Here is a 23,255-nt window from a genome sequence, read left to right on the forward strand (position 1 = left end):
TGGCCATGAGCAGTGAGTGAGCAGCAGAGGGCCAGAGGAGAGCCGGTCGAGCCGGGCATGGCTCATGGCTCAGCAGGCAGGCGGCCGCAATTAGGCGATGTCCCGAGTCCCGACTCCCGGGGTCGACGAGCATAGCGCCGACAGGGTCGGCCATTATGCAAAGCAGATTTTAAATTTAGATGTGGCCTACCGTGGCCGCACACGCACACACACACACACTCACGTACAAAACCCATGCACCTTTACCAAGTACACGTATAGGAACACACTGTAATTTCCACCGTACGGCAGAGACACGAATTCGAACACGCATTAGTTGCACACTTACATTTATTTACAGGACGAGACGAGGCTGGCCAACGATACACGTGTAATGCATTTTCCTATATAGTATTTATATATATATATATATATATAGAGGCAAGTGGCGCCGTATATGTATATAGCATGTGCAGTAGTGGTAACGCGGGAGATGTGAAATTCTGGCGTGAAAGAAAGCCTGTCAGAGGCAGAGAGAGAGAGAGAGAGAGGGCGTTGGTGGTGGGTCTCACACCGTGCTCGACAAATTAGCGCATTTTAAATCCAATTCGTGTTGAAAGGGGGCTGCGACGTACGAGTCAACGCGACTGGTACAGTAGCGGAGTAGAGGAGACGAGCGTGCAGGAAGAGAAGAGGTCGAGAGCGCGGAGTTTGGTCTCTCTGTTTTGCATTTGTCGCTCGTTGGCAGTCGAGGGTGGCTGCAGGGTGTTAGGACGAGTGGGAGGGGGGAGGGGGTGGCTGAACGAGACCAACATTTGAGGTGTAAAATATTAATATAAATCCAGAGGCAGCTCGGTTCTCCGGTCCTCCGCCATATCGTCCACGTCCTACGAACGAAACAGCGGCACAAGTTGATGGGTAGAGGGGCGATAAGAGGGCGGGGACAGCAAAAGGCCTTGCGGCGTTGCGTAGCGTGGTGTGGCGTGTCATGGCGCGGCGTGGAACGCACTCAGCGAGTTTACATTTAAATGTAAAAGTGCCGAGTGCCTTGGAAAGCTGCTGTTTTGCATTCGAAAGCTCCTGATTGCCTCTGAGCTTTGCTTTTGATGCGACGACGACGTTTTCCCCGACGAATCAGAGGCGTTCACGGCCTCCTCGACTTTCCAAGCGAACTCGCGGGGATAGAGCGATAGTGTATTATTATAATATATATATATATATATATATAGGATCCCTGCAGAGAGAGTCGCTGCAGCCCCATTGCACCAGACTCTCTTTCGAACTGCAATCTGCGACAATGATGATCGCGTATTTGCAGAATTTTTCATTTCATATATATAAGGAGAGAACCGAGGAAACCAAGTGTATCGCGGTATTTTTTCCCAATGAATAGAAAAGCGATCGGACGTATAGGTAGGGTGAGCCTCGTGGCGCGCACACACTCTCACTCGCACGTGCATCAACACGCGCACGATTTATTTCCGGGATCTAATCAATTCTAAGAACGGAACGACAGGCACGGGTTACGAGCGAGCGAACCTGCTGTTATTTTTCTAATATGTATGTTTCTTATGAGCGCGGTAAAAGGGCTTCGTGCAATTTCCTATGATAGATCGAGTCCGCGGACAAGTTCCATTACGGCCGGCTCTGAATTATTGAGCTGGCAATTCCCCAACGACACGCGCTACCCTGCATCAAAGTGTCAACGGGCTCATTAAGCCTCCAAATCAGGTGGACTAATGCGCTAACCACTCACCCGTAATTTCACCGATAAACACTGCATTTTAACGCCAAACTTTCCCACGCTTTGCCTTCGCTCCATATATACATATTTATAGTACACCTATATATACATACTATATACTGCATTAAAATCAATGACAACTTGAAATATATAAAACTTATTACGAAATATCGACAAAAGACGGCTTAGAATTTATCAGGCTCCATCGGTGCTGTTAAAAACAAGTGTAAGATTACAATTGAAGGGTCGTAACGTGCGGTGTTACATATTACATATATCATGTAGAATAATAATCTATTTTTTCCCATTGATTCTCCCTTGCGGTTGCTCATGAGGGAAAGAGAGGACATTTGCATCTGAGTCGAATCGGTTCGGTCGGTTCAGAGAGAGAGTAGATGCTTCCAGCTGATAAGAGCTATCTGTAATCCCTTGAAATAGGACCTGTTACTGCAAAGCAGAGTGACGCGTATCTGCAAACGTTTCGATAGGGACCGCGCGATCTCTATCTAAAGTCGCCCTTCTGCTACATATGCTGGCCTAATAAGAAACCTAATAACGGCTGCTGCCCCTCGTACACAGGGAGAGAGAGAGAGAGAGCCCTGTCTCACTAAATATTTTTCTTGCTCAACGGTTGCTTGGGGGAATCGCTCCATGCTCTACCTATTCTACATATATATATATATATATATATATATATACGTTATATACACCAGTCATTCGAAATTTTCCTAAAAAATTTAATGCTATACTTTATATATATACGGGACTATATATGTAGATCAATGCCAGTTGCTCGAATCGAGGCAAGCAATAAAATCTTTCGTTTAGAATTATTTCAGGCCTGATCCGAGGCTCCGAAGAATGCATTAAGCAAAGGAAGGAAAAAGTTGGCAGCAACGCGCGCGAAACCTGGCTAGAGATTTTTTCAATCTCGCCATTACTTGAAATGCAAATGGTCCAATCACGCGTCTGGAAAGCTGCAGCATTCGCGCTTACTCGCGTAATTTATTCGTAAGGGCGTTAAAGTTTCATAAGTCGTGCACATAAAATGCACTCGAGACTGCTGAGAGGGTGGCAAGGGCGTCCCCTTCCTCCACTTCGCCTCCCCCCTCCCTTCCTGCCTCGTTGCTCTCTGTTTGTCGCAAACTCACTCTCCCTCTGTTTTTCACCGTACGCGATTCGTCTATTTCCCTCCGTCCACCCCCATTTTAGCTTTCTCACCGTTTCTCGCTACACCCCTTTCCCCTTTCCCCTCTCCCTCTATCCCATCCGGCTCTCTTCGGCGCGGCAGAAAATTATGCAGATGTCGGAGAAAAGCTTTGATAAACACGGCAGTCTCTGATCGTTATGCAGATCCGAGCCGCTGTAAAATGGCGGCAATCTCTCCCTCTCACTCACCAACCCCTTCTCTCTACAGTATACATATATCTATACCCCCATTCTCGTCCAATAACTCTACACCGTCACATTTCTTCATTCTACATAATATATACATATATATAGGTATACTATCATTGCATTCTCACGGAATATTCCAATTACTGCCACTTTTCATCTTATTAACTCCCTTTAAAATCCACTACTCATCTCTCTTGTGTAATTATACTATATAATCTATATCGTCCACCCTCTCTCTCTCTCTCTCTCTCTCTCTGTTATTCCTTCCAACTTATTATAGTCAGCGTTTCATCTTTTCAACGTATATTTCCGCGCATCCCCACCACTCGTCAGATCTCTCCATCGGCGTTTCTGATTTTCACACCCCATCCGAGTGATATTGCCACCCCTAACCGAGGGTGGAAATTCACGCACCACGGACACGACGCGACTGCGCACTCTCCGCACTGTGCTCCACGAATGATAGCTATACATATACGCATGTATAAGTTGATGGGATTTCATTGAATACGTCTTGCCTTCTCTATTAAAATGAATACATAGATGTATCATTAAAATCTCTTATATATTAATTTACAGTGCAGAGGATTAAACGTATGATAATTCGCTGGGAATCGTCTATAGCGCGCAATTTAAGTGCAGCGGCTCCGACGCTTCTCCTCGGAAGCGTATATAGAATATTTTAACGCCTCTCTCAGTCTCTCGACTTAATTGCATGGCCGCAAGTCTACTGCTGCTGCTGCGTGGCTGTCGATCGTTTCGCGTTTCCGTCCGGCACCGATTTTCTCCTAAACTACCTTCCTTGAGAACTCCCCTGCTTTATGCGCTTTTAAAATACACCGCAAACCGTGAAAACATTGCATTTCCATATTTATCCATAACGATGCGAGTGTGCGATATAAATTATTTCATTTCTCAGGATAATATATAGAAATGACCGATCGTCCAACGGATTAACACTGTTGATACAAGAGTCATTGCTTGCATTAACCGATATATATATATCATCACATAAGTTTCATAGATATAATTCTTTATAATTACTATAACCACGCAGGTTCCTGTAAATTATAACGTTTAATTGTTCCTTCTGTTTGGATCGCGAGTAGAGAAATTTATCAGAAAAATCGAAATTGGCTAAGAAACGTTCATGCTTGATATTTCTAAGGACAAATGTGAAGATTATTGATTTTTAAAGATATTAAAACTGTAGATATAAAAGTACAAGTCGGAAATGGCCGGGTACAGAGAATATTCTATTAAAGTTCCCTATAGGCGTGGTTCTCTACGCAGCATCTGACCAACCACGCACGCTCCTGTCAATCAACGTTTAATCGTTTCTTCTGCTTGATTCGCGAGTCGGAAAACTCATCACGAGAAAAGCCAAAATTGCCCAAGGAACGTTCAAGCTTGGCATTGTGCTGTCCAATTATAGCGATATAATATGAAAAAGTAGAGAAGAAACCCGCGGGGAATGTATAATTAGATATGGAGAATATGGAAGATTTTGCATGTAACAATAAAGAGCAAATTGAGTTAATCCCCGTGTTGACAAACTTCGTATTTAAAATTTGCAACGTTTCATGGCAGCAGCATAACATGTCAGCAAGTTCCACGACAACAGATCGGCAGACACGTAAGCATAAATTGGCTCAACGTAAAATTGGCCTGACAGTTTAACTATGACAAAAGCACAATAGAATGCGTCGTTTCCTGAATACAGCATGCGGCTGTAATTTCTCTGTCTGTCCGTTCAACTCTCGTTTTATCTTTCCCCCCTGCTCCGCCGTTTGTTGTTCTTTCTGTCCTCCATTTACCTCGCGACTCGTTTTCAAATAACGGATATCGCGGACAGTTTAATGTCGCACTGTACTCGCGATTCTATCCATTAACGAGAGCAATCCTACATACATATACATCTACTTGAAAATATCGCTGCAGCGGGCTATAAAAATCGATCGATCGCGTATCGGTATATCGTTGCGCTTCTATATATATATATGGTGCGTGGTGGAAGAAATAAAATGTCGAGCTCGATCGCGCGATGATTTGCCTATTGGAACATCGGAGATAGAGGAGGGTGCAGGATCGTTTTTGCACAAAGTCGAGGCATCGAATTTTTACGAAAACTTATTCAGTCTGGTTCTAAGTGGTCGAAGTATGATGACGGTCATTACCGTGATGTGCCGTTTCCTGCGACCATGACTATCTTCACGCATACATTGATACGGGATGCGTGTACGTAATAATGAGACACGCTTAAGCGCGGTATATAAACATATACATATAGTACAGTATATCCAGCCAGACGCATATTAGTCCTTTGTGATAAACACGCAAATGTACTTTGCCTATACGTATATAAGCGCACATTTTCGCATTGCAATTTGCAAATTAGGTTCATAATGCTCCTGCTAATGATTGCAATAAGCGCTTTCGTATATAGCATGCCGCATGCCGGTAAAAGCTCATTTACATTTCTATAGAAAATAGTTGAAAATATATTTTGATAATAAACTGCGAGAGCTGCGTAAACATACGTAACGATGGATTTCGCGATGCACGTACGCGTGGCTTTGTAACAGAAGGAGAGAAAAGCTATAGCATATTATATATATATACGGTATGTATAAAAATTATAATAAACTCGTTTATACAGAGAACAATAATATTATTGTCAGAAATATGTGATTAATGTCGGAAATCAAGAGCCCGTATTACAAGCGACATTGCGTGATCCGGTTTTGCAGATTTTGCACCACTACTACTACCAACGATACTACTAAATACTATATATAGTATATACTAACTGGTTGGGACGTCTCGTAAATTCTCCGCGCGGTTGATTTTGCCACAGGAAGTCACCGATACGTCATTATTCCTCTTAAACGAACCAGATCCTATACTGCAGGTAGCAAAATTTCAAGCGAAAGCATTGTATTTTTATGGATGGATAACGTATATATATATATATATATATATAGATAGTTGTGGAGTATGGAACGACGCGCAGGGAGGAGTTAAATGGTCTGCGAGTATTAAGTCTTGGGACTATTTGTCCGTTCGCATTTCGACTGGAGGATCTTTGTCAAGGCTCGTCGGGGAAGGCTCGGGGAAGGCTCGGGGAAGGCTCGGAACGGTAATGATATAATTCGATTGGAGAGAACAAGCGAACGAGCCAATAAGAGGCTCCCTTTAATCGTGTTACTTCGTTATCGCGTTACTCCGTTACTCGCCGTGGTGATATCAGCGGAATATCAATTATAGTGATTAACCAAGACGCCCGTTCCTCACGCAAACTTCCTCTCTCCTGGGAGGAACGAAAGAGGAGCGAGCGAGTCGGCGAAAGATGCTTCCTTGCGAGGAAATAACGTCTTTTGTCAGTCGCGTCGCGAATTAGTCGCCGGAATATTCAAATCCCAAAGTCTCCTCGACTCGACTCGACTCGGTTTACCTCGACTCTGCTCGGTTCTGCTCGAACAAAGTCCTCCGAAGCATTTCAATCAAATCGACCAATGTTCGACAAGTTTTCGCCAACTTTTTCCAAAAGTCTATTTCCATCGGAACGTATTTGGCAATTTGATACTTTTCACTGATTATAGAATATATACGACCATCGACTCTATACGTATATGTATGCTATATACATATACTAGAGAGAAAAGATGGATTTTTCTTGTGCCAGGTTGGGTCGCTGGAATAAGGGGAGGACTATGCTATTTGGACGAATTTCGTGCCAATTATCGAGCAAAGTAGGCTGCAGTTCGTGAGCGACGGGGTACTATGAATTAGCCACGGCTACGTGATCTGGTAAAATTAGGCCCGAGGCCACATTATAATAATACGAGATTGAGCTACCCCGGAGCAGGGCGCACGAGTACGAGTGCTGGATGCTCCAGAGCCAAACTAGCTATACAGCTGTCCAGGAAAGGACGTCCATTGTGCGCCGCGAATCCCGGCTAACCAAGCGTAAACGTCGAAAATCTAATTGACCAAATTCAATTTGACATCAACAATAGCTAGCCGCGGATTATCGCGTTGACGCGCGACCATACTTTCCAAGAACGATGATGCCTAAATCGCTCCCGAATGCCAATTCGCCATGGGCAAAGGATTCAGCGGCTCATATGCGAGGATCGATCCGACGCGATCCCTCCTCTCTCTCCCTTTTACTTTCCTCACCTGAACAATCACCCCTTCTCCCCCTTCAATCCTCCCTACAAACAATCACCGACAGCTACGATTCTTTCGACGATCCACACTATTAGCTATATATATATATATTAGCAGTCTCTTGCCGTGATCAAACTACCCTCGATAGCGATCTACGAAAGCGGATTTTTCAGACTATGGACATTGAGGAACCTCCATCCTTTTCGCAGCTTCCCTTTTTATCGCGTGGCGAGGACAGCGTATTACCAACGAATTATCGCAGAATCAAAATAATTCGATAGATGGGGCGGCACCCATTACACGAGGGCTCATGTCGAGGGGTGCCAAAATATCCGCTGCCCTTTCGCTCTATATACTTTTTCGCCCCACTCAATAGTAACTGTATATACATACCTTTTTTAAATCTATATACGTGCTCCATTAATAATTCACGATAAATCATTTTCTCCCGGATTTATTACTTCTTTATACTATTAAATAACGAATGTAAAATTTGTACATTTTCAAGATCGAGTCAGGTGTGTTTTGGTATATAAATAAAAGAAGGGAAAAGCTTTGTAAAAAAGTCTTATTAATCGTTGTTGATTCAGCAATTACATTTCTCGTGAAATATTAGTGAATTTGAAATTGGGTTGCATGCAGCATCGACAGAGGCAGGGTTTGCAGCGCGTGAAGAGCTGTCAGGTGGCCAGTTTAAATAGCACAATGGCTTAATTCGGGATGAAAATCCGGCGTCGAAATCTTCCATTCAAATTTCATTCGAATCCCCTGCGTCAAAAAGAACATAAGTAGGTACTTAGTGGCACATTTGGCCCGGAACGTCCGATACCCCTGTTCCCTGGACCCTTCGCGTTTTATGCATAAGCATATAGGGCAAGCGTATCCATCAGCGATGCTATCATCACACTTTGTGACCCGAGCACTACCTGCTTACGTCACGCTAATCTATTTGAAATTTGGCCGTCCTTATGCCTCGTGCCATTCGAGTCCACGCACTCTCGTCTTTATTCTTATGCGTTTCAATATTTTCCAAGAGATTTCAAATGTCGCGTACGGCGTTTCGTCCTACCTTCCTTCTCGTACATATAACAGTGCAGAAGCGTGTAGACTCTTGCGGTTGTAGGCAAACTCCAATCGACGAGGAGGGTATTGCGATTATTGTACGGCACCGAGGAAGATAATTAGTTTTAATTGCCCTGGCGAAACTTATCCTCCCTGTTGACGCATTAAGGCCGAAGTTAGACGAGACGGGGGTTAGGTTTTGCGAAGCGTGAGCAGGTGAGCTATACACGTACTACGTGACACGGTTGGTAAACCCAAAGCTGGCTTTGTTAAGCTCGGATTCTGAGTGCCTTTGATACGTGTACTTGCACGCTAACTAACCAACCTAAGCTATCTACGCCAGCCTCTCTCTCTCTCTCTCTCTCTCTCTCTCTCGTACACACACACACACACACACACACTATATCCATACCCGTATACGCACCTTCAACACAATCTTAATCAAAAATTCGTCACGGATAGAAATCTTGATGAATTAATATTATATACATCAAATTGTCAACTCATATTCGGATATATCAGTATATTCGCTGAATCGACTTTGCATCGTATTACATATAGTGTAGAGAAATAATTTTCCTTAGACCATATTTCGCACTATTTATATTACATTCGTTTGCAAAAAATATAATAATCATAGGACTTGCTGGATGCATGGTCAAAATATCTTTTATTAGCGTAAAGATTTGTCAGGCTTATCATTTATATGCACTGCTTGTACAACTATTCGTATACACATTTACACCTACACGAACACTTTAGAACTCCAACTGGGAATTGAATTTGCTCGGTAATTTTAATGGTATTGTGGTCGGAGCCTCTGACATGAGACAGAGGGTATAACTAACACATCTGCGCCGTACACACCCCTAACCACCTTGTAGGCACGAAATTTAGTTGAAGATGAACGCTGTTATGTTATCGAGCACTAGGATCATTCAACGTGATACAACAAGCGAGTGGTTTCGGTCTTCGAATTCAGAATATTATTTTTTCGAATTGCACAGAATATATAGGAATACGTCGCGTCGATTGGAATAAACTCGTCGAATATTATACTGGAGGCTTCCTTTTGTTAACTCGAGTTGTGTTTATAATAGAGCGAGTTCAGCTTTCGATCGCGTCTGTTTATATTCTTTCGCATAAATCAAGAGGGAGGGCTGATGGAGCTTTATTTCCGGTGCTTTAGTGGAGCCCGGAAAGCCGTAGGATACAAAGCCAAAGCGCCATAACCACTTAGGTAGCTTTCGCAGAGCGACGGAATCAGCGCTAAGGAGTAAGCGGATTTTCCTTCGTGGCATACGCGCTGTTATATCTTTATAAATGGAACCACTCGGCTTCTCCGCTGAAGCGACCATCCATATCGCTCAGAGGATTTGCAAAATTTTACTTTTTGTTGCTAGTCACGCCACAAATTTTTTTCATACTGCATCTTCTAGGTCTTCCGATCTTAAAAATCAGTGCAAATTTTTACTTCGAACTTTCAAGAATCAGTGTTTCCGTCATCTAATCAAATTCATATATATATATATATATATATATCGGTAATGCAGACTTACAGCTTTAACCCTGCTATAATAAGCAATTGCGAATGTAACTAACTCTTTTCGACAGATTTTTTTGTTGCTTCTTCTAAAATATATATTAGTGGTGCGAACTCTTACCCACGCTTACTCTATATATTTTCTGCAAAGTAATGGCCGCTGGAAATAGATACTAAAAAAAATCGCTGTACAGTGCGGAGGTCGTTAGAACCATCCGTATCGAACAAATCGTGAAAATTTAATTATTTTATGCAAATACACTTTGCACAAAAAGCTAAAGAAAGTTTCAAATTCTGAAATTTGCAAAAAATATGTTTTAAAAATTAAAGCCATGTTTTCTTTCATAAAGTATTGCTAATAATTTGTTTATATATAATAGAACAAACAAGTATGTTAAAGAGCTTTGTGCAAAGGCCAGTAAGTTAACCTTTAAAAGATGGTCTGGCCACGTGCACACCAACACAATGATAGCGAAGTGTCAATGTGTAACTGTATACGTATAAATAAATTACACTCAAAAACTGCGAAAATTGACCGATAGTTTGCGCTGATAGTATGCATATACACCAATATACATTCTTATCTCATTGTCATTGTGTTAGTGTGCACAGTCTCTATAGCAGCTACCCACATAGTTTGCTGTACTATGCAACATGTACATCCTATAAATACATTAATTTTTCGGCTAATGAAAGGTGAACATAAAAAGAACATGCCTATCCTCAAAGGGATAAGGAACATCCCTCAATGTATCAGCCAAACCAGTTAAGTAGTTTCTGAATTACCGTGCATGGCGCATAAAATTGAACATTTCGAGAAAAATGCATTTTAAATTTCGACTAACACTGCAATTAAATGCACGCTAGTTGTGATTATAGACTGTAGCTTCGAAAGGGTTTCGGATTTTACTGTAGAAATTGGACAAAATAGTTTTACAATATTTTACTATTATTTAAAATTAAAAAAACATTGACTTTTTTTTCGTTTTATTTGTGTTTCCCCTCTCAGTGCTTACGAAGAAATAAATATGAAATATTAAAAGAGGAGAGAGATGTTACAATAGATAGATTTCTTGTTAAAATACATGCAGAATGCATATTTAAATTTATCAGCGCTCCAAGCGACAAATTGATCTTCCACCGTTTTTAATACACGCATGCCTATCTCGTTGTATACGTAGTTTGTGTTTGTATATTTCTTCAACTTATCAAGAGATGGCGCCTTAAACATCAACAGTTTTATCAAGTCAGACTCCTATCATGACTGATCATGAACTTAAGCTACACATTGACATTACATCATTTACAATAAAGGAATTACTGACGTCTGACGTTTAAGACCTTTAAACACTTCAGATGCTTCAGATACAATCAAATTTAGTTGTTAACACCCGTGACAATTAAAAGTTTACAAGATTGGGCAGACTTCTCTTGATTAAAAACGTAAAAATGATTGTTCCTGACCTTCCAGAAGTGCCTCCACCTTTAAAAAATATTCAACCTTATTTAAAAATTGCTTCAACTCATGATGAAAGAGACCCAGTCATTAGTTATTGGTGTACATATTAATTTATAAAATCTTTAATGGTTTGCCAAACAGATTGTAAGACTTGTTCAGAACTTTTTCTATTCTAGGTCGGTTATATGCTCTCCAAACAGGGTTAAAATTGTCAACCAAAACTAGCGAGGAAACCAATTTTTTATTAAAACTAATGGATTGGCTTGAGAAGACTAAAAAAGAAATGCATGAAAATGAAGCAATAACTAATGATGTTGTAGCACAGGCTCATTTGGAAAATTGGGCACTTAAATTATTTTTATATGCTGATAAAAATGATAGAGCTAGTAATTTTGGAAAAAGTACAATTCAGAGCTTTTATACTGCTGGACTACTTTATGATGTTTTAGCAGTATTTGGGGATTTAAGCGAGGAAGCTTTACAAAATCGAAAATATGCAAAATGGAAAGCAGCTTATATTCATAATTGTTTAAAAAATGGAGAAAATCCAGTACCTGGTCCTATCAGCGAAAATGATGATGGCACTAATTTCAATGAAGAAGCTGATGCTGGTAATTAATATATTGTATTTCTTTTGTATCTAATCCAATCATACATTTTGGATATAATCAAGCTTTATTGTACAGGTGAAACCAGTATATCCAGTGATACAAATAAATCTGCTGATCTTCCTACAGTACCAGCAAGGCCTTCTTTGGATATGAAGTCAGAATCAGATCAAGAGTTCCCTTCATCTGCAAATAATACACCTTATAATCCAACACCTACACCAACAAGTACTGGGCCAAACTCACTCAAACTAGAAGATCAAAGAGAAATATATATAGAAGGTAATTTGGATACTTCACCAAGTGTTTTATTATCAATATTTTATTAATACTTAAATATTAAATCTATTAAACTATTTAGGTGGAGTGAAACTGTCAGTAGAGCAAATAGGAAAAGCGCAAAAAATGATTAAATGGGCAGGAAGTGCTTTAAATTATGATGATGTAAAAACAGCTGTTATTAATTTACAAAAAGCTTTGCATTTGTTGACAACTGGAGAGGATACTGCTTAATGAGTAAGAAGCAATATATCCATACCTTAAATAAATATAATAAATCTTAAATAGTGATTTTATGCTTTCAGATATACTATCTATTCAACAGAACTATTGTTTCAATGAAATAGTGATTGATCTTACCTAAATATACATGGTTAATATACTTGCATAATTAAAGAGCAATTTTATTATTACTGATAATATTACATTGTGATAAACTTAATGCACATTTAATATTTAATTTAAAACTGCAAAAGTAACAGACAACTAAGATTGTAGAAAAGCTTTGTAAAAATAAAAGTTTCTATACTAAATGTTTAATAAGATCTTTGTATAATTCTTCAATACATACAGGGTGTTTCTCTAATGGCAGCATATAGGACATCCGTGTTAGTTGATTGTAACTTATAAAACTATACAATGAATATAGTATACCTTCAGTGCTAGGAGGTAGTAAAGAATATTTGTATCATTTCCAAGAGTATAATTTCAATCAAGAAAATCTTCTAAACCATTGAAGATATGATTTTTTTACTAAGGAGCAAATTTACTCTATTCTGTGTTTAGGGGCGCTACAGAGTCAGTTTTTCTATATTCGTAAAAAAAACAAAAGAAAAAAAATGTAAACAATATTTTTTTTCTTTTAAGTAATTTTGAAAAAGTTAGGCTACAGCGCCCTCGGGCAAAGGGGGCAAATGTCAACGAGTAAATGCATGCTAATATAAAGGAAATAAGATGAAAAAAAAAGTCTTTTTTTTATTTCCAAAAAAAAACAAGGTTTTAAAGCCCTCTCGATCGTAGATCCTCTTAATGAAGTGAGAAATGAGAATGATATGTATATGAAAAGCACAGTATGAAAAACTTGTCAACAGCGCTGTCTATCGTTAAATTTTTGCACTTTTTCACTGTGCATTCCATATATGTATATATGTATAAATGCAACACATTATCACTTTTCTGTCGTTGTATTTTACGCACGGTATCTATTGTATTAAAATATGTTAGAAAAATCATCATCTACGGAAAATCCTCTTTCAAAAGAGGATTATTTAATTATGCGAGCGAAAGATGCACTTTCTACAGACGTTTATGCCGCTAAATCATGGCTAATTACTGCCAAATCTTTATTTCCCCATAGTGCCAAAGTACAGGTTAGTGATTGTGATCATTTGTTTAATATAATGAACTTGAATTTTATGTATATCTAATTTATATAACCTGTTCCAGTTTGAAGCATATAGAATAGAAAAACTATCAAAAAATGTAAGAGAAGCAGCAAAATGTTTCAGTGAAATGTAAGTTAATATATTTATAGAATTTAATCAAATTTATATAATATTTGCTTGAATCTTTTCATCGTTTATTAGGTTTCATAATTTTCCTGATGACAGAGCATTATGGAAAGAAATTGAATTGATTACAGAGTGTTTACGGTTGGAACAAACTGATTCAGAATCAGAGTTCTTGTGTAAAATTTTTCAAAACATTCCACAAGACCTTCAACACCGTTTGTTAATTATGACAGCTGACCATAGTGAAGATACAATGGAGCATTGTAAATTATTACTGCTGTTATTATGTAGATTTCCTCAAACCATTGCTACTCATGGGGTAAATATGATTTATGTATAAGATACAAAAATATTGAATAAAAAATTAATAGTTTTTATTATGGAGATTGACTCCTTGATGCTTTTTTTGGATGTTTTTTTGTGGATCTTTTTTTAAAGAACCATGAAAATACTGTATTAAAACTATTATATTATATTTGTTAATATTTAATAGATGTACAGAAGTTTTTTAAGATAAAAAAGGGAAATAATTTGCTGTAAAGCAGTGATAATATGCATGTAAATATGGAAAGTAATAATCACATATCTTTAAAAGTTTTCAACCTTTTCTGTTGTTATTTTTTACAAATCTTTACAAGTCTAGCATTTTTCCTTGAACTTGAATAATTGAGAGATATCTTTTATGATTTCTTTAACTTGAAGTGCTGAGAAACTCTGAGACAAATTTTTATTAACACTTTCATTTAAAGCGAAGAAAAAACTATGTAAGATATTTTAATTATTGCAGCTCAGGCAAAAACTAGTTTTATACAGAAGAGTTGTATGTAATAATAGTATAGTCAATTAAAACTTTCTGGAAATATCATCGGTACTATCCTTTTTTACAAGGATGTTATCAGAGTGCTCTACAGTGAATTCTTTTCCTTATTTTACCTTACAAGAATTGTTATATATCCTTTAAATATGAATAAATATGATATCAATGATTCATTAAAGTGTTTTCGTATTTCCTTAAAAAAGGTGTTTCAAAAAACATTGAAATAATAGCACTCACAGAAGAAGACCCCATTAATGGAAACTTCATATTTAAATATTTTTAGCCTAGGTTGGTAGAAACACTTTTGACTGCAGAAAAACATAGTCACCCAGGACATGCAGTAAATGGTTTTCGGAAACTACTTGCCTGTGATGCTTTACCACTTCTTGGAGCAGCCCCTGTAGATTTAAACCCACGTTTAAGCCTACGATTGCTTTGCAAAGCTATGGAATTTTATTTAGCATACATTCAGCAACCTCATGATAATCAAATTGAGAATCCATGGGATAGATTATTTGGGGTTGTAGAACTAATAGGGAAAAAATTGGGATGGGAGCTTAGTACAGTATTCTCATTACCATGGAATAGAGATCTGTATAGTGAAAAATTACAACACTATGCATTTCTGCATAGTACAAATTTATGCGAGGAAGCAATTGGAAGGCAATTGTTAATCTGTGTTATGATTGTTTTTTTAAGGATATTAAATGAACACTCTATCCTTATTAATAGCAATGAATCTACTTATTGTTTGGTAGAAGCGTTTAAATTTATTGACTCCACAAATGGTAATTTAATAATTTAAATATAAATTGTGAACCATATCAGGTAAAAGTATTACATCTATTTATTTTAAAGCAGAACCAGTAATTAAGAAACGTAAACGCGATGATAATGCTGGTATTATAATCACTAGCGATGGGGATTATAGTGGAAATGGCTTAGCAATAGCTGTGGAGCTGTGGGATCTTTTACATAGTAATGAATACTTACAAAGGGAAATTGGGAAACTTAGCCAACAACTCCGATTGGATACTTGGTTAAATCCATTTTTAGCAGAATTGGCTACATATAAAGGATTGCATCATGAAATAGCTGCCAGATTATCAAAAGAAAATGCCAGTATTTCTGTTCACTTACGCCTAGCTAGTTCCTGCTTTTTTTTGAAAGATTATAAGGTAATTCAATAGCTGTCTGATACATATTATTTTTATATTTACAATGTTCTAAATGTAATTTTTTTTTAGAGAATGTTAGAATATATAGTTTTAGTGGCATCCTCTTTGCCGTCTAATCGTGGGAAAGTATCTCATAATTTATCCGTCCCATGTGTACGACATTTACACTATTTGCCATTAGCAAAGTTTCCAGTCTTACAATACTGTTGTCGATTACTTTTGACGGCTCTAAAGGTAATCTTTCTATTATTGTTTTAATTACTTTTAGCGTTAAATCAATTCAAGTAAACTTAACATATACATTCTTTTAATTAATTTGTACAGGACCATTTTTTTCTACCTGTCGGTTCTAGCGACTTAGCTATGGGTCATGCTCTAGTTTTAATGCAAATTGATTGGCCACAAGAAGCAAGCATATTAAACACAATTTTAGAACGGATTCTAAATCGTGGTAGTTTTACTTATACCTTATTCCAAACCTATATAATTTCTGTGGATATTTTAGAAGAGTTAACATATTTATGGACGGAACAAGGCGGCGGTGTTTCACTTGACATAGCTCCAGGCTCTAGTATATTGCAAAGTTCGTAATCCATGCTATTTAGAATGAAGATCAATATTTACACATAGTAATAAATTTGTATTTAGACCGACGTATTACAACACGAGGGGCTGACAAAGGTGTACGCGAAGAAGTAAAACAGGCTATGAGAAGACAAGCAGCTAGAGATGGAGTGGATCCTCTAGATGAATTATTACAAAAATTTATTGTAAACGAAAAGTCTGATATACTGCATAGTTTGATCATTTAATAGCTTATTTTAAATTAAATAAAATATTATTGACGGATGCGGGGATATGTTTCCTGCATAAACAAAGTATGCAAATAATTAATTATATTTTATATGAAGATAATTATATTTTTTTAATTATAAACAATGAATATATTATAAAACAAAATTGAAGTAATTAAAATATATGAAAGTATTGATAATTGATTAATTTTGTAAAATAAAAAAAAATAATTTTTTACATCATTCTAGACTTGATGCTTTATTTGTATTCATTTAGTTGCGTTGTTTCGTTTAAATTTTATAGCCAACTATTTACATATAAATATTTCTTGCAAAACGCTAAACCTTACAAGAATTAAAAATTTTTTACTTTGATTAAAAAGTATATTTTAAAAACGTCATACTTTCTATTCTAATCATCTATAAGCTACTTTTAAAACAAGTATTAAAAAACTTCTAAATTAATTTCATAAAATATATCATTAGATACTTTCAAAGGATGAAAGCTATTATGATTGTAAAAATTTTGTTATAGATTTAAAAATGTATGTATTAAACTAAGAAGCTTTAATTCTCCAATGTTATTTTTAATTCCGGCAACTTATTCTAAAGTACAAATATTAGTACTGTTTGCATTATATTTAATATTGCATAATACAGATGATTCAACTTTATTAATAAATCTGAATATTAGTGACAAAATATATGAATGCCTTTTAAATGAAATTTATGTACTTTTTCACTTGGCAAAATCATTCTTAACGCTGTATTCATAGTCAAGTCTTATGAATAAGACCATCATAAACATCTATCATCCTTTTTCTTCTAATAGTAGTAGAAAAGATAATCTATATGCTTAGGACGACCTTATTTATAAGATTTAACTATGAATACCGTCAGACCGCCCTTAGCACAAATCCACATGCCCAGTTACTACAATTCGTAGACTTTAGCAGTCTTTTGTTTCTTTTTATTGATAACCTTCCAAATCGTTTGTGCTTTATTATGATTAATCCTATCTAATGTAAACACCTAATTGAAGAGCACACTGAAGCAAAACTTTTATACCAGGCATAAAAGAAGCAATCTGACTAAAATCTGGTCCTGATACCAATTGTGAATGGCGAAGCAACCCTCCTGTATAGTCACCATTTTGAATTAATTGCGATATTTCATGTAATCCTTGTAAAGTATTTGCAGATAACTACAAATCAAAAGAGCGCCCATTAGGTTTTTAGCACAAAGTATTTTTAAGCGTTTGATTATTTCAATAATTTCATTATTACTTACTTTATTTTCTCTAAGAGAGTCATATAAGAGTTCTAATTTTTTCGATACATCTTCTATTTTCTTCCTAACTTGCTAAAAATTTTAATATAATATTATTACTCTTAATTGTTGCAGTTAATCATGCATATAATATTTGGTAATGTTTTGTACCATATTTCTTGCACTGTTAAAGCATTCAGTTTTTAACTCGTCTAACACCGTTTTCAAATGTACATGCTGTTCAGGAATTGGTAATTTTGTTTTTTCCGCTTCTATTGTCATCGATGGAGTGGCATGCTGCAATTGCGACGTTGCTTCAGCCACTGGTTTATTAACTTGCGCACCAAAATTTGAAATATTTTGGCAAAACTGCTGTTGATTATATAATGGCTGAGGTTCCTGATATACGTTTTGTTCTAGTAAAACCTACAAAAAATGAATATTATGAAATAAAATAAAGTTGTTCAAACATTGTAAAATAACTATTATGTAGTAAACTTACAGTAGGTTCAGGCTGTATACTTGCACCTAATGGATGTAATATAGGAGTTTGAGGTTGAAAATCTGGTTTTACCTGCAAAATAAATCATCATTAAAAGAAAACATGATTTTCTACAATATACACACAAAAGATTAGCATGTTATTTATAATTAAATCAAGCAAACTAAAAATCATTGATCTAAAGTAGAAGCTGTGTCTACCTATCTGAGCAACACAAAAAACAAGTATCTGCTCTAAAATTTGCACTAGGTAAATGCTGAAACGGGTTAATATCAATTCATAATCTACTAGAGGGATATTGATCACTTCAATATATTAATACAAAGCATTTTTTCTTGTAAGTAAAAATATATATTAATTTTTTAGAAAACTATGATAGTTATAAGTTTCATGTAAAAAATATTAAGTTAAAAATATTATGCTTTTAACTCTATAAATTGTCTACCTTAAAGTTATGACTCTTTGTATGCATTGCTTTCCACTTCCTTGTTCCAGCATGCTCCGCGGACATTTCATTTTTGTTGCATAGTGCCAGAACTGGCTATATTATTATTATATATATATAAAGCATTATTATTAAACTCTCAAATATTCTTTTATCAATTCGTTCGCGGTGTCATATACGGATATGTAGCAAACTTATATCCAATCATTTAGTAATTGGTCAAAAAAACATAACTATGATTTACCTGTGTCCGTAGACTTTTAGCTATTGGTGGATCATTCCAGCCAGATGGTTGCAATGAAGGCTGATACGTGTTTTCTTTGCTATAGGATTGTGTTTGTGTATATGATGGTACTCTATTGGTATCATATGTTTGAGACTGAGTGTTTGGCATAGAAGGTAACAAATTTGTCTGATTAGATTTATACGTTTCAGTCTCTTGAGTCTCCTGTAAATAGGTTTGGGTAGATGATGTGTATGGATTTGTAGGTACAGAAGCTTGTGGGTGAAACGTATTTTGCGTTAAAAGACCAGGCACTGCAGAAGTTTGTTGATAGCCATAGATTTGATTTTGTTGAAAATTAGATTGCCCATAGGGTGAATTAGATTTTACTGATGGATCAATTATGTATTTTGATTTGGAGTGTGGCCCTACACTGGAAGGCCTAGATAAAAGAGCACCTGTTGAAGAAGGTGGAGGGGGAGGAATAGTTTGGGATGATAATGGTTGGCTATAGGGGTTTAATGCTGGATATTGCTCTTGTGGAAGCGTTTGTTGGAGAAGTGGTTGAATACCACTTATACCCATTTGAGACTGTTGAGGTTGTGGCTGCTGTTGCTGTACATTAAATTGATCTACTGGTGGTCTGTAAGCTTGTTGCATTGGCGTTGTATTCCAGCTATGTGAAGGAGTTTGCAGTACTGAGCTGTATGAATGCTGAATATTTTGTGAAGCTTTTTGTGATTGGTCATAGTGTGACTTTTGTAATTTTAAATTATCAACAGCAGCTTTTTGAGGTTCTTGGGTATAGCCCAATGCTTTATAAAGACGATGTCTCAGCATAGTAACTCTTTCGTCTTTACTATTTCCAAGATAATTTAAAGCAGATTCCAAGTTACCCTCAGATACGAGCATTTCGGCATATTCTGATAAAATTTTAGCAATGTTGCCTTCAAGCTGGATGTTTCTATTGCCTTGTAATTCTAAAGCTTTCTGCAATATCATTATTAATTCCACTGTTTCTTGAATATTTGCATCGGATGTTTCAACTGCTTTATTTATGTTACCAGAGCATATATAGCAAATTTGGGCATGCTTTTTAAGCGTAGGATTTTCAGACACTGCTAGACGATCGCCCATTTGATCTAATTGAAATAATTTATGTTACAGAATATTTACCTGTAGATGCATAGTATAAAGAAAAAATTTGATGTGAATACATATTTACTTACCACACAAGGCGATTCTTTCTGCGGCGTCACAGTAGGTAAATAATGCGACCAATACCTCCTTCCAGCAATTAATATCACTATTTTTAACGATATCAATCCAACTTTCGCTAACTAACGAATTCATAAGAGAGTTAAGAGCACCAGAGTGCTCGGAAAAATATCTGTATTGAGTACGCGCTAATAAGTCAGGACCTCCTGCCATAGATAAAATAATTGCATCAGCATAACGCTTGCTTTCTAAGCAGAGGGATACAGCAGCTTCAATATTACCCACAAGAATAGCTTGTGTAATTAATCCGTCTTCATCTATGGAATCAATAAAATTAATTGTCACACCCAAATACAATTTGAACAAATAAAATAATTTAACTTACCATTAGAAGTGTTAATATTAAAATTTTTAGTTTCAATTTTAGGTGGTGTCGATAATTTTTTATTCTGTTCTTCCGCAATAGCATTGAATGCTGCTGTTCCGTCTACGTCTCCATTCAATGCCTTACCAAATAACAAAAATTTGTAAATTTGGTAAAAAAAAGTTTATAATAATTGTTAATAAGGACATCCCTATGGGGAACTTACTTTATCAAGGTTATTAACGCCTTCTGTAATTTCGTTTATATCCTTTTGAGGCACATATTGGTTGAGCTCATTATTGATTAAATCAGTATTATAGCCTAATAAATTCAATAAATCCTTTGACACGTTATCTCCAAAATATGCATTGATGCAGCTCCAAAGCATTTGAGAGTGTTGGTTTGCAGCTTTTTCAATTTTTTCTTGACAATATTCACTAAATAGTTGGTTTTTTAAGGCAGATTCAAGTTCATTTGATTGTTTAACTAAATCAGGCTGTGTGATAACTTGAGAAATTATAACTTTTCTATGACTACTTCCAGAGGAAGCAGAGTCTTTAGCTTCATTCTCAAATATTATTAATTTTCCACCAAACTAAGAATTTCATAAATTTTGTCTCGTTAATTATTGTGTTTTTATTATTATAGAAAACATCAAATTTTAAAAGAAATGATTTTTACCCCAAATTTTGCCCCAAACGGTCTCTTAAGCCATTTTGGCGCTTTTGTCAAAAATGGTGTAACCTCTGCTTGTACAACAGGTGGAGGCTGTGTAAATGGATCCATTCCTGGGAACGAATCAACGATTTTATTAGAAGTTTCTATATTTGCAGTTTGATGCCCTCCTAGCAATGAGTAAACTGCAGCATGCCCATCAAAACTACTCCCAACGACTAAGCCTGGATGACGTGGACACCATGATACATCAAAATTCCATTGATTTGTTTGAGCTAATTCGCAGATTACTTCCCCATTCTGTAATAGCAGGTAACATAAAAAGAGTGCAGAAACATAAAAATCAAGTACTACAATTTTTATCAAGAAAATAATTACGTACTGGTGCATCAGAGTTTGGGTTCCAACAAAGTATTCTATTATCTTTAGCACAACTTATAAGTAAGTCTGGATCATGCAGGTTCCAAGCTATAGACAGCACACCCCTTTGATGATTTTGCAGTAATTTTAAAGGAGACGTGGCAAACCTTAAATCCCATAATTCTATTGTTGGTGCAAGATCATCCTCAGATGCCAAACATAATTGTGTGGCAACATTTGGATGCCACTGGACAGATTTCCATCTTACCTAAATAATATAGAATGGATTTAAAAAAAAACTCTTTCCTTATTACAATGAAGAATATTTACCTTTGAGTTTGCATCAGTTAATTTTATTATGGGTGCATTTTTTCTTAAATCCCATATAACACAACGCTGTGTAAAAGTAGATGCCAGAATATGTTGAACTAAATAAAATTAATTTATTAAATATAGGTTCTGAATTCTGTGATTCTTAAGGTAGGTGTTGTTAAATAAAATATAAACCTTGCTTATTCCATGCAATATATTGTACATCCTCTGAAGGTTGACTTTTAGATCCTGGTGTCATTGGAGTGCTTGTATCAACTAAATCCCATATGTATATTTCACTTTCTGTTGCACCTGATGCTAGTAGATTTGATTGAAAAGGGTTAAAATCCATTGCTTTTACTGGTCCTGTATGTCCTTCAGGACTACTTATCAAGCAATGACTGTTATTAGCTAATAATTTGGATGCAGAATAAATTTTTATCATTCCTTGATCACAGCCACCAACAATTACACCAGCTGGATCATTTCCGTAGGATCCCCATATTATTTTATGAAATCTGTAGATTTTATTAAATAAAGTATACATGACATTTCTATAGTAATTTAAAAGATAAGTATAGTAAGATAAAAATGACAGTAAAGAAAGTATATTTTATTTGATGATTTACCTATGATCACTAGAAACACTAGCTTTTAATTCCATATCATATCCAGGCTGTTGTAAATTAAGTGAATATAATTCTAAGCACGCTGATGTATTAAAACTAGCATCCAATTGCTGTGCAGCTGTTGCTGCAGCTAATAAGATTGGATATTGACTTGGAGGTGACCAAGCCACATTTACTGTTTTAAGTAATTCTTTAACTTTCATCTGTGAATATGATTAATTTATATTAAATTCATTATTCCAAGTTTATTAAGTTTTTTATACTGTCATAACCTCAATTATTAATCAGAATAGTATAAATTAACTAATGTTTGTACAACTTAAAATGCAATATTGTTTTCGGTTTGTAAATCTACGTTTATATCTATTTAAAAATTTTATGATCAAAATCTCATAAGGTTCAGTGGCCTTGTTATCAGTCAGCATTATAAGTAATAATTTATAATTATATATAAATATGTAGTAGGCCACAACGAATTAAGTTTATCATTTATTTACGATACTGGCCCTTACCTTGTTGGCTTAATTATTAATTATCTTTATTTTATAGACGAATCAGTAATGTCAGGTAAATTGCAAACACCCGTCAGCCCTTCCAACGTGGCGAACTCCATGCGACACTACGGCGATAGCAGCAGAGCAGCTGGTAGCTAGTGCTGGCATCTACAAATTTTTACTAATTCATTTTATACTATTGTATTTTATAGGTTACAT

General features: G+C 36.2%; 3 protein-coding genes across 6 annotated transcripts; 2 read left to right on the plus strand and 1 right to left on the minus strand.

Annotated features, from left to right (window-relative positions):
- The first annotated feature begins 11,159 nt into the window (after window positions 1-11,159).
- On the plus strand, window positions 11,160-12,788 carry Vta1 (vesicle trafficking 1). 2 transcript variants are annotated; one of them, XM_066738854.1, is made up of 5 exons: window positions 11,160-11,457; window positions 11,535-11,969; window positions 12,045-12,248; window positions 12,328-12,482; window positions 12,534-12,788. In XM_066738854.1, the coding sequence occupies exons 1-4, from the start codon at window positions 11,349-11,351 to the stop codon at window positions 12,477-12,479; spliced, it is 900 nt and encodes a 299-aa protein (XP_066594951.1). In that variant the 5' UTR covers window positions 11,160-11,348; the 3' UTR covers window positions 12,480-12,482; window positions 12,534-12,788. The 2 variants fall into 2 exon arrangements, with proteins under 2 accessions (XP_066594951.1, XP_066594950.1); XM_066738853.1 differs by having other exon boundaries at window positions 11,161-11,457; window positions 12,551-12,788.
- Window positions 12,789-13,296: 508 nt separating this feature from the next.
- IntS10 (integrator complex subunit 10) lies at window positions 13,297-16,969 on the plus strand. Of its 2 annotated transcripts, none has more exons than XM_066738774.1 (8): window positions 13,297-13,615; window positions 13,692-13,759; window positions 13,832-14,075; window positions 14,857-15,361; window positions 15,432-15,751; window positions 15,821-15,985; window positions 16,076-16,334; window positions 16,400-16,969. In XM_066738774.1, exons 1-8 carry the CDS (start codon window positions 13,463-13,465, stop codon window positions 16,561-16,563), a joined length of 1,878 nt encoding a protein of 625 aa, XP_066594871.1. In that variant the 5' UTR covers window positions 13,297-13,462; the 3' UTR covers window positions 16,564-16,969. The 2 variants fall into 2 exon arrangements, with proteins under 2 accessions (XP_066594871.1, XP_066594872.1); XM_066738775.1 differs by having other exon boundaries at window positions 15,435-15,751.
- Window positions 16,970-17,111: 142 nt separating this feature from the next.
- On the minus strand, window positions 17,112-23,171 carry Sec31 (secretory 31). Of its 2 annotated transcripts, XM_066738772.1 has the most exons (15): window positions 23,055-23,171; window positions 22,543-22,745; window positions 22,109-22,431; window positions 21,932-22,029; window positions 21,624-21,869; window positions 21,248-21,541; window positions 20,793-21,161; window positions 20,588-20,708; window positions 20,214-20,519; window positions 19,006-20,126; window positions 18,762-18,857; window positions 18,317-18,388; window positions 17,986-18,240; window positions 17,836-17,907; window positions 17,112-17,749 (listed from the first exon to the last, which is right to left on the minus strand). In XM_066738772.1, exons 2-15 carry the CDS (start codon window positions 22,743-22,745, stop codon window positions 17,561-17,563), a joined length of 3,765 nt encoding a protein of 1,254 aa, XP_066594869.1. In that variant the 5' UTR covers window positions 23,055-23,171; the 3' UTR covers window positions 17,112-17,560. The 2 variants fall into 2 exon arrangements, with proteins under 2 accessions (XP_066594869.1, XP_066594870.1); XM_066738773.1 differs by lacking the exon at window positions 18,762-18,857.
- Window positions 23,172-23,255: the final 84 nt, after the last annotated feature.

This window comes from Prorops nasuta, unplaced genomic scaffold (genome assembly GCF_024137725.1).
Source record: "Prorops nasuta isolate Cenicafe-Biocafe unplaced genomic scaffold, Cenicafe_Pnas_1.2 PNAS00019, whole genome shotgun sequence".
Taxonomy (NCBI): Eukaryota; Metazoa; Arthropoda; class Insecta; order Hymenoptera; family Bethylidae; genus Prorops; species Prorops nasuta.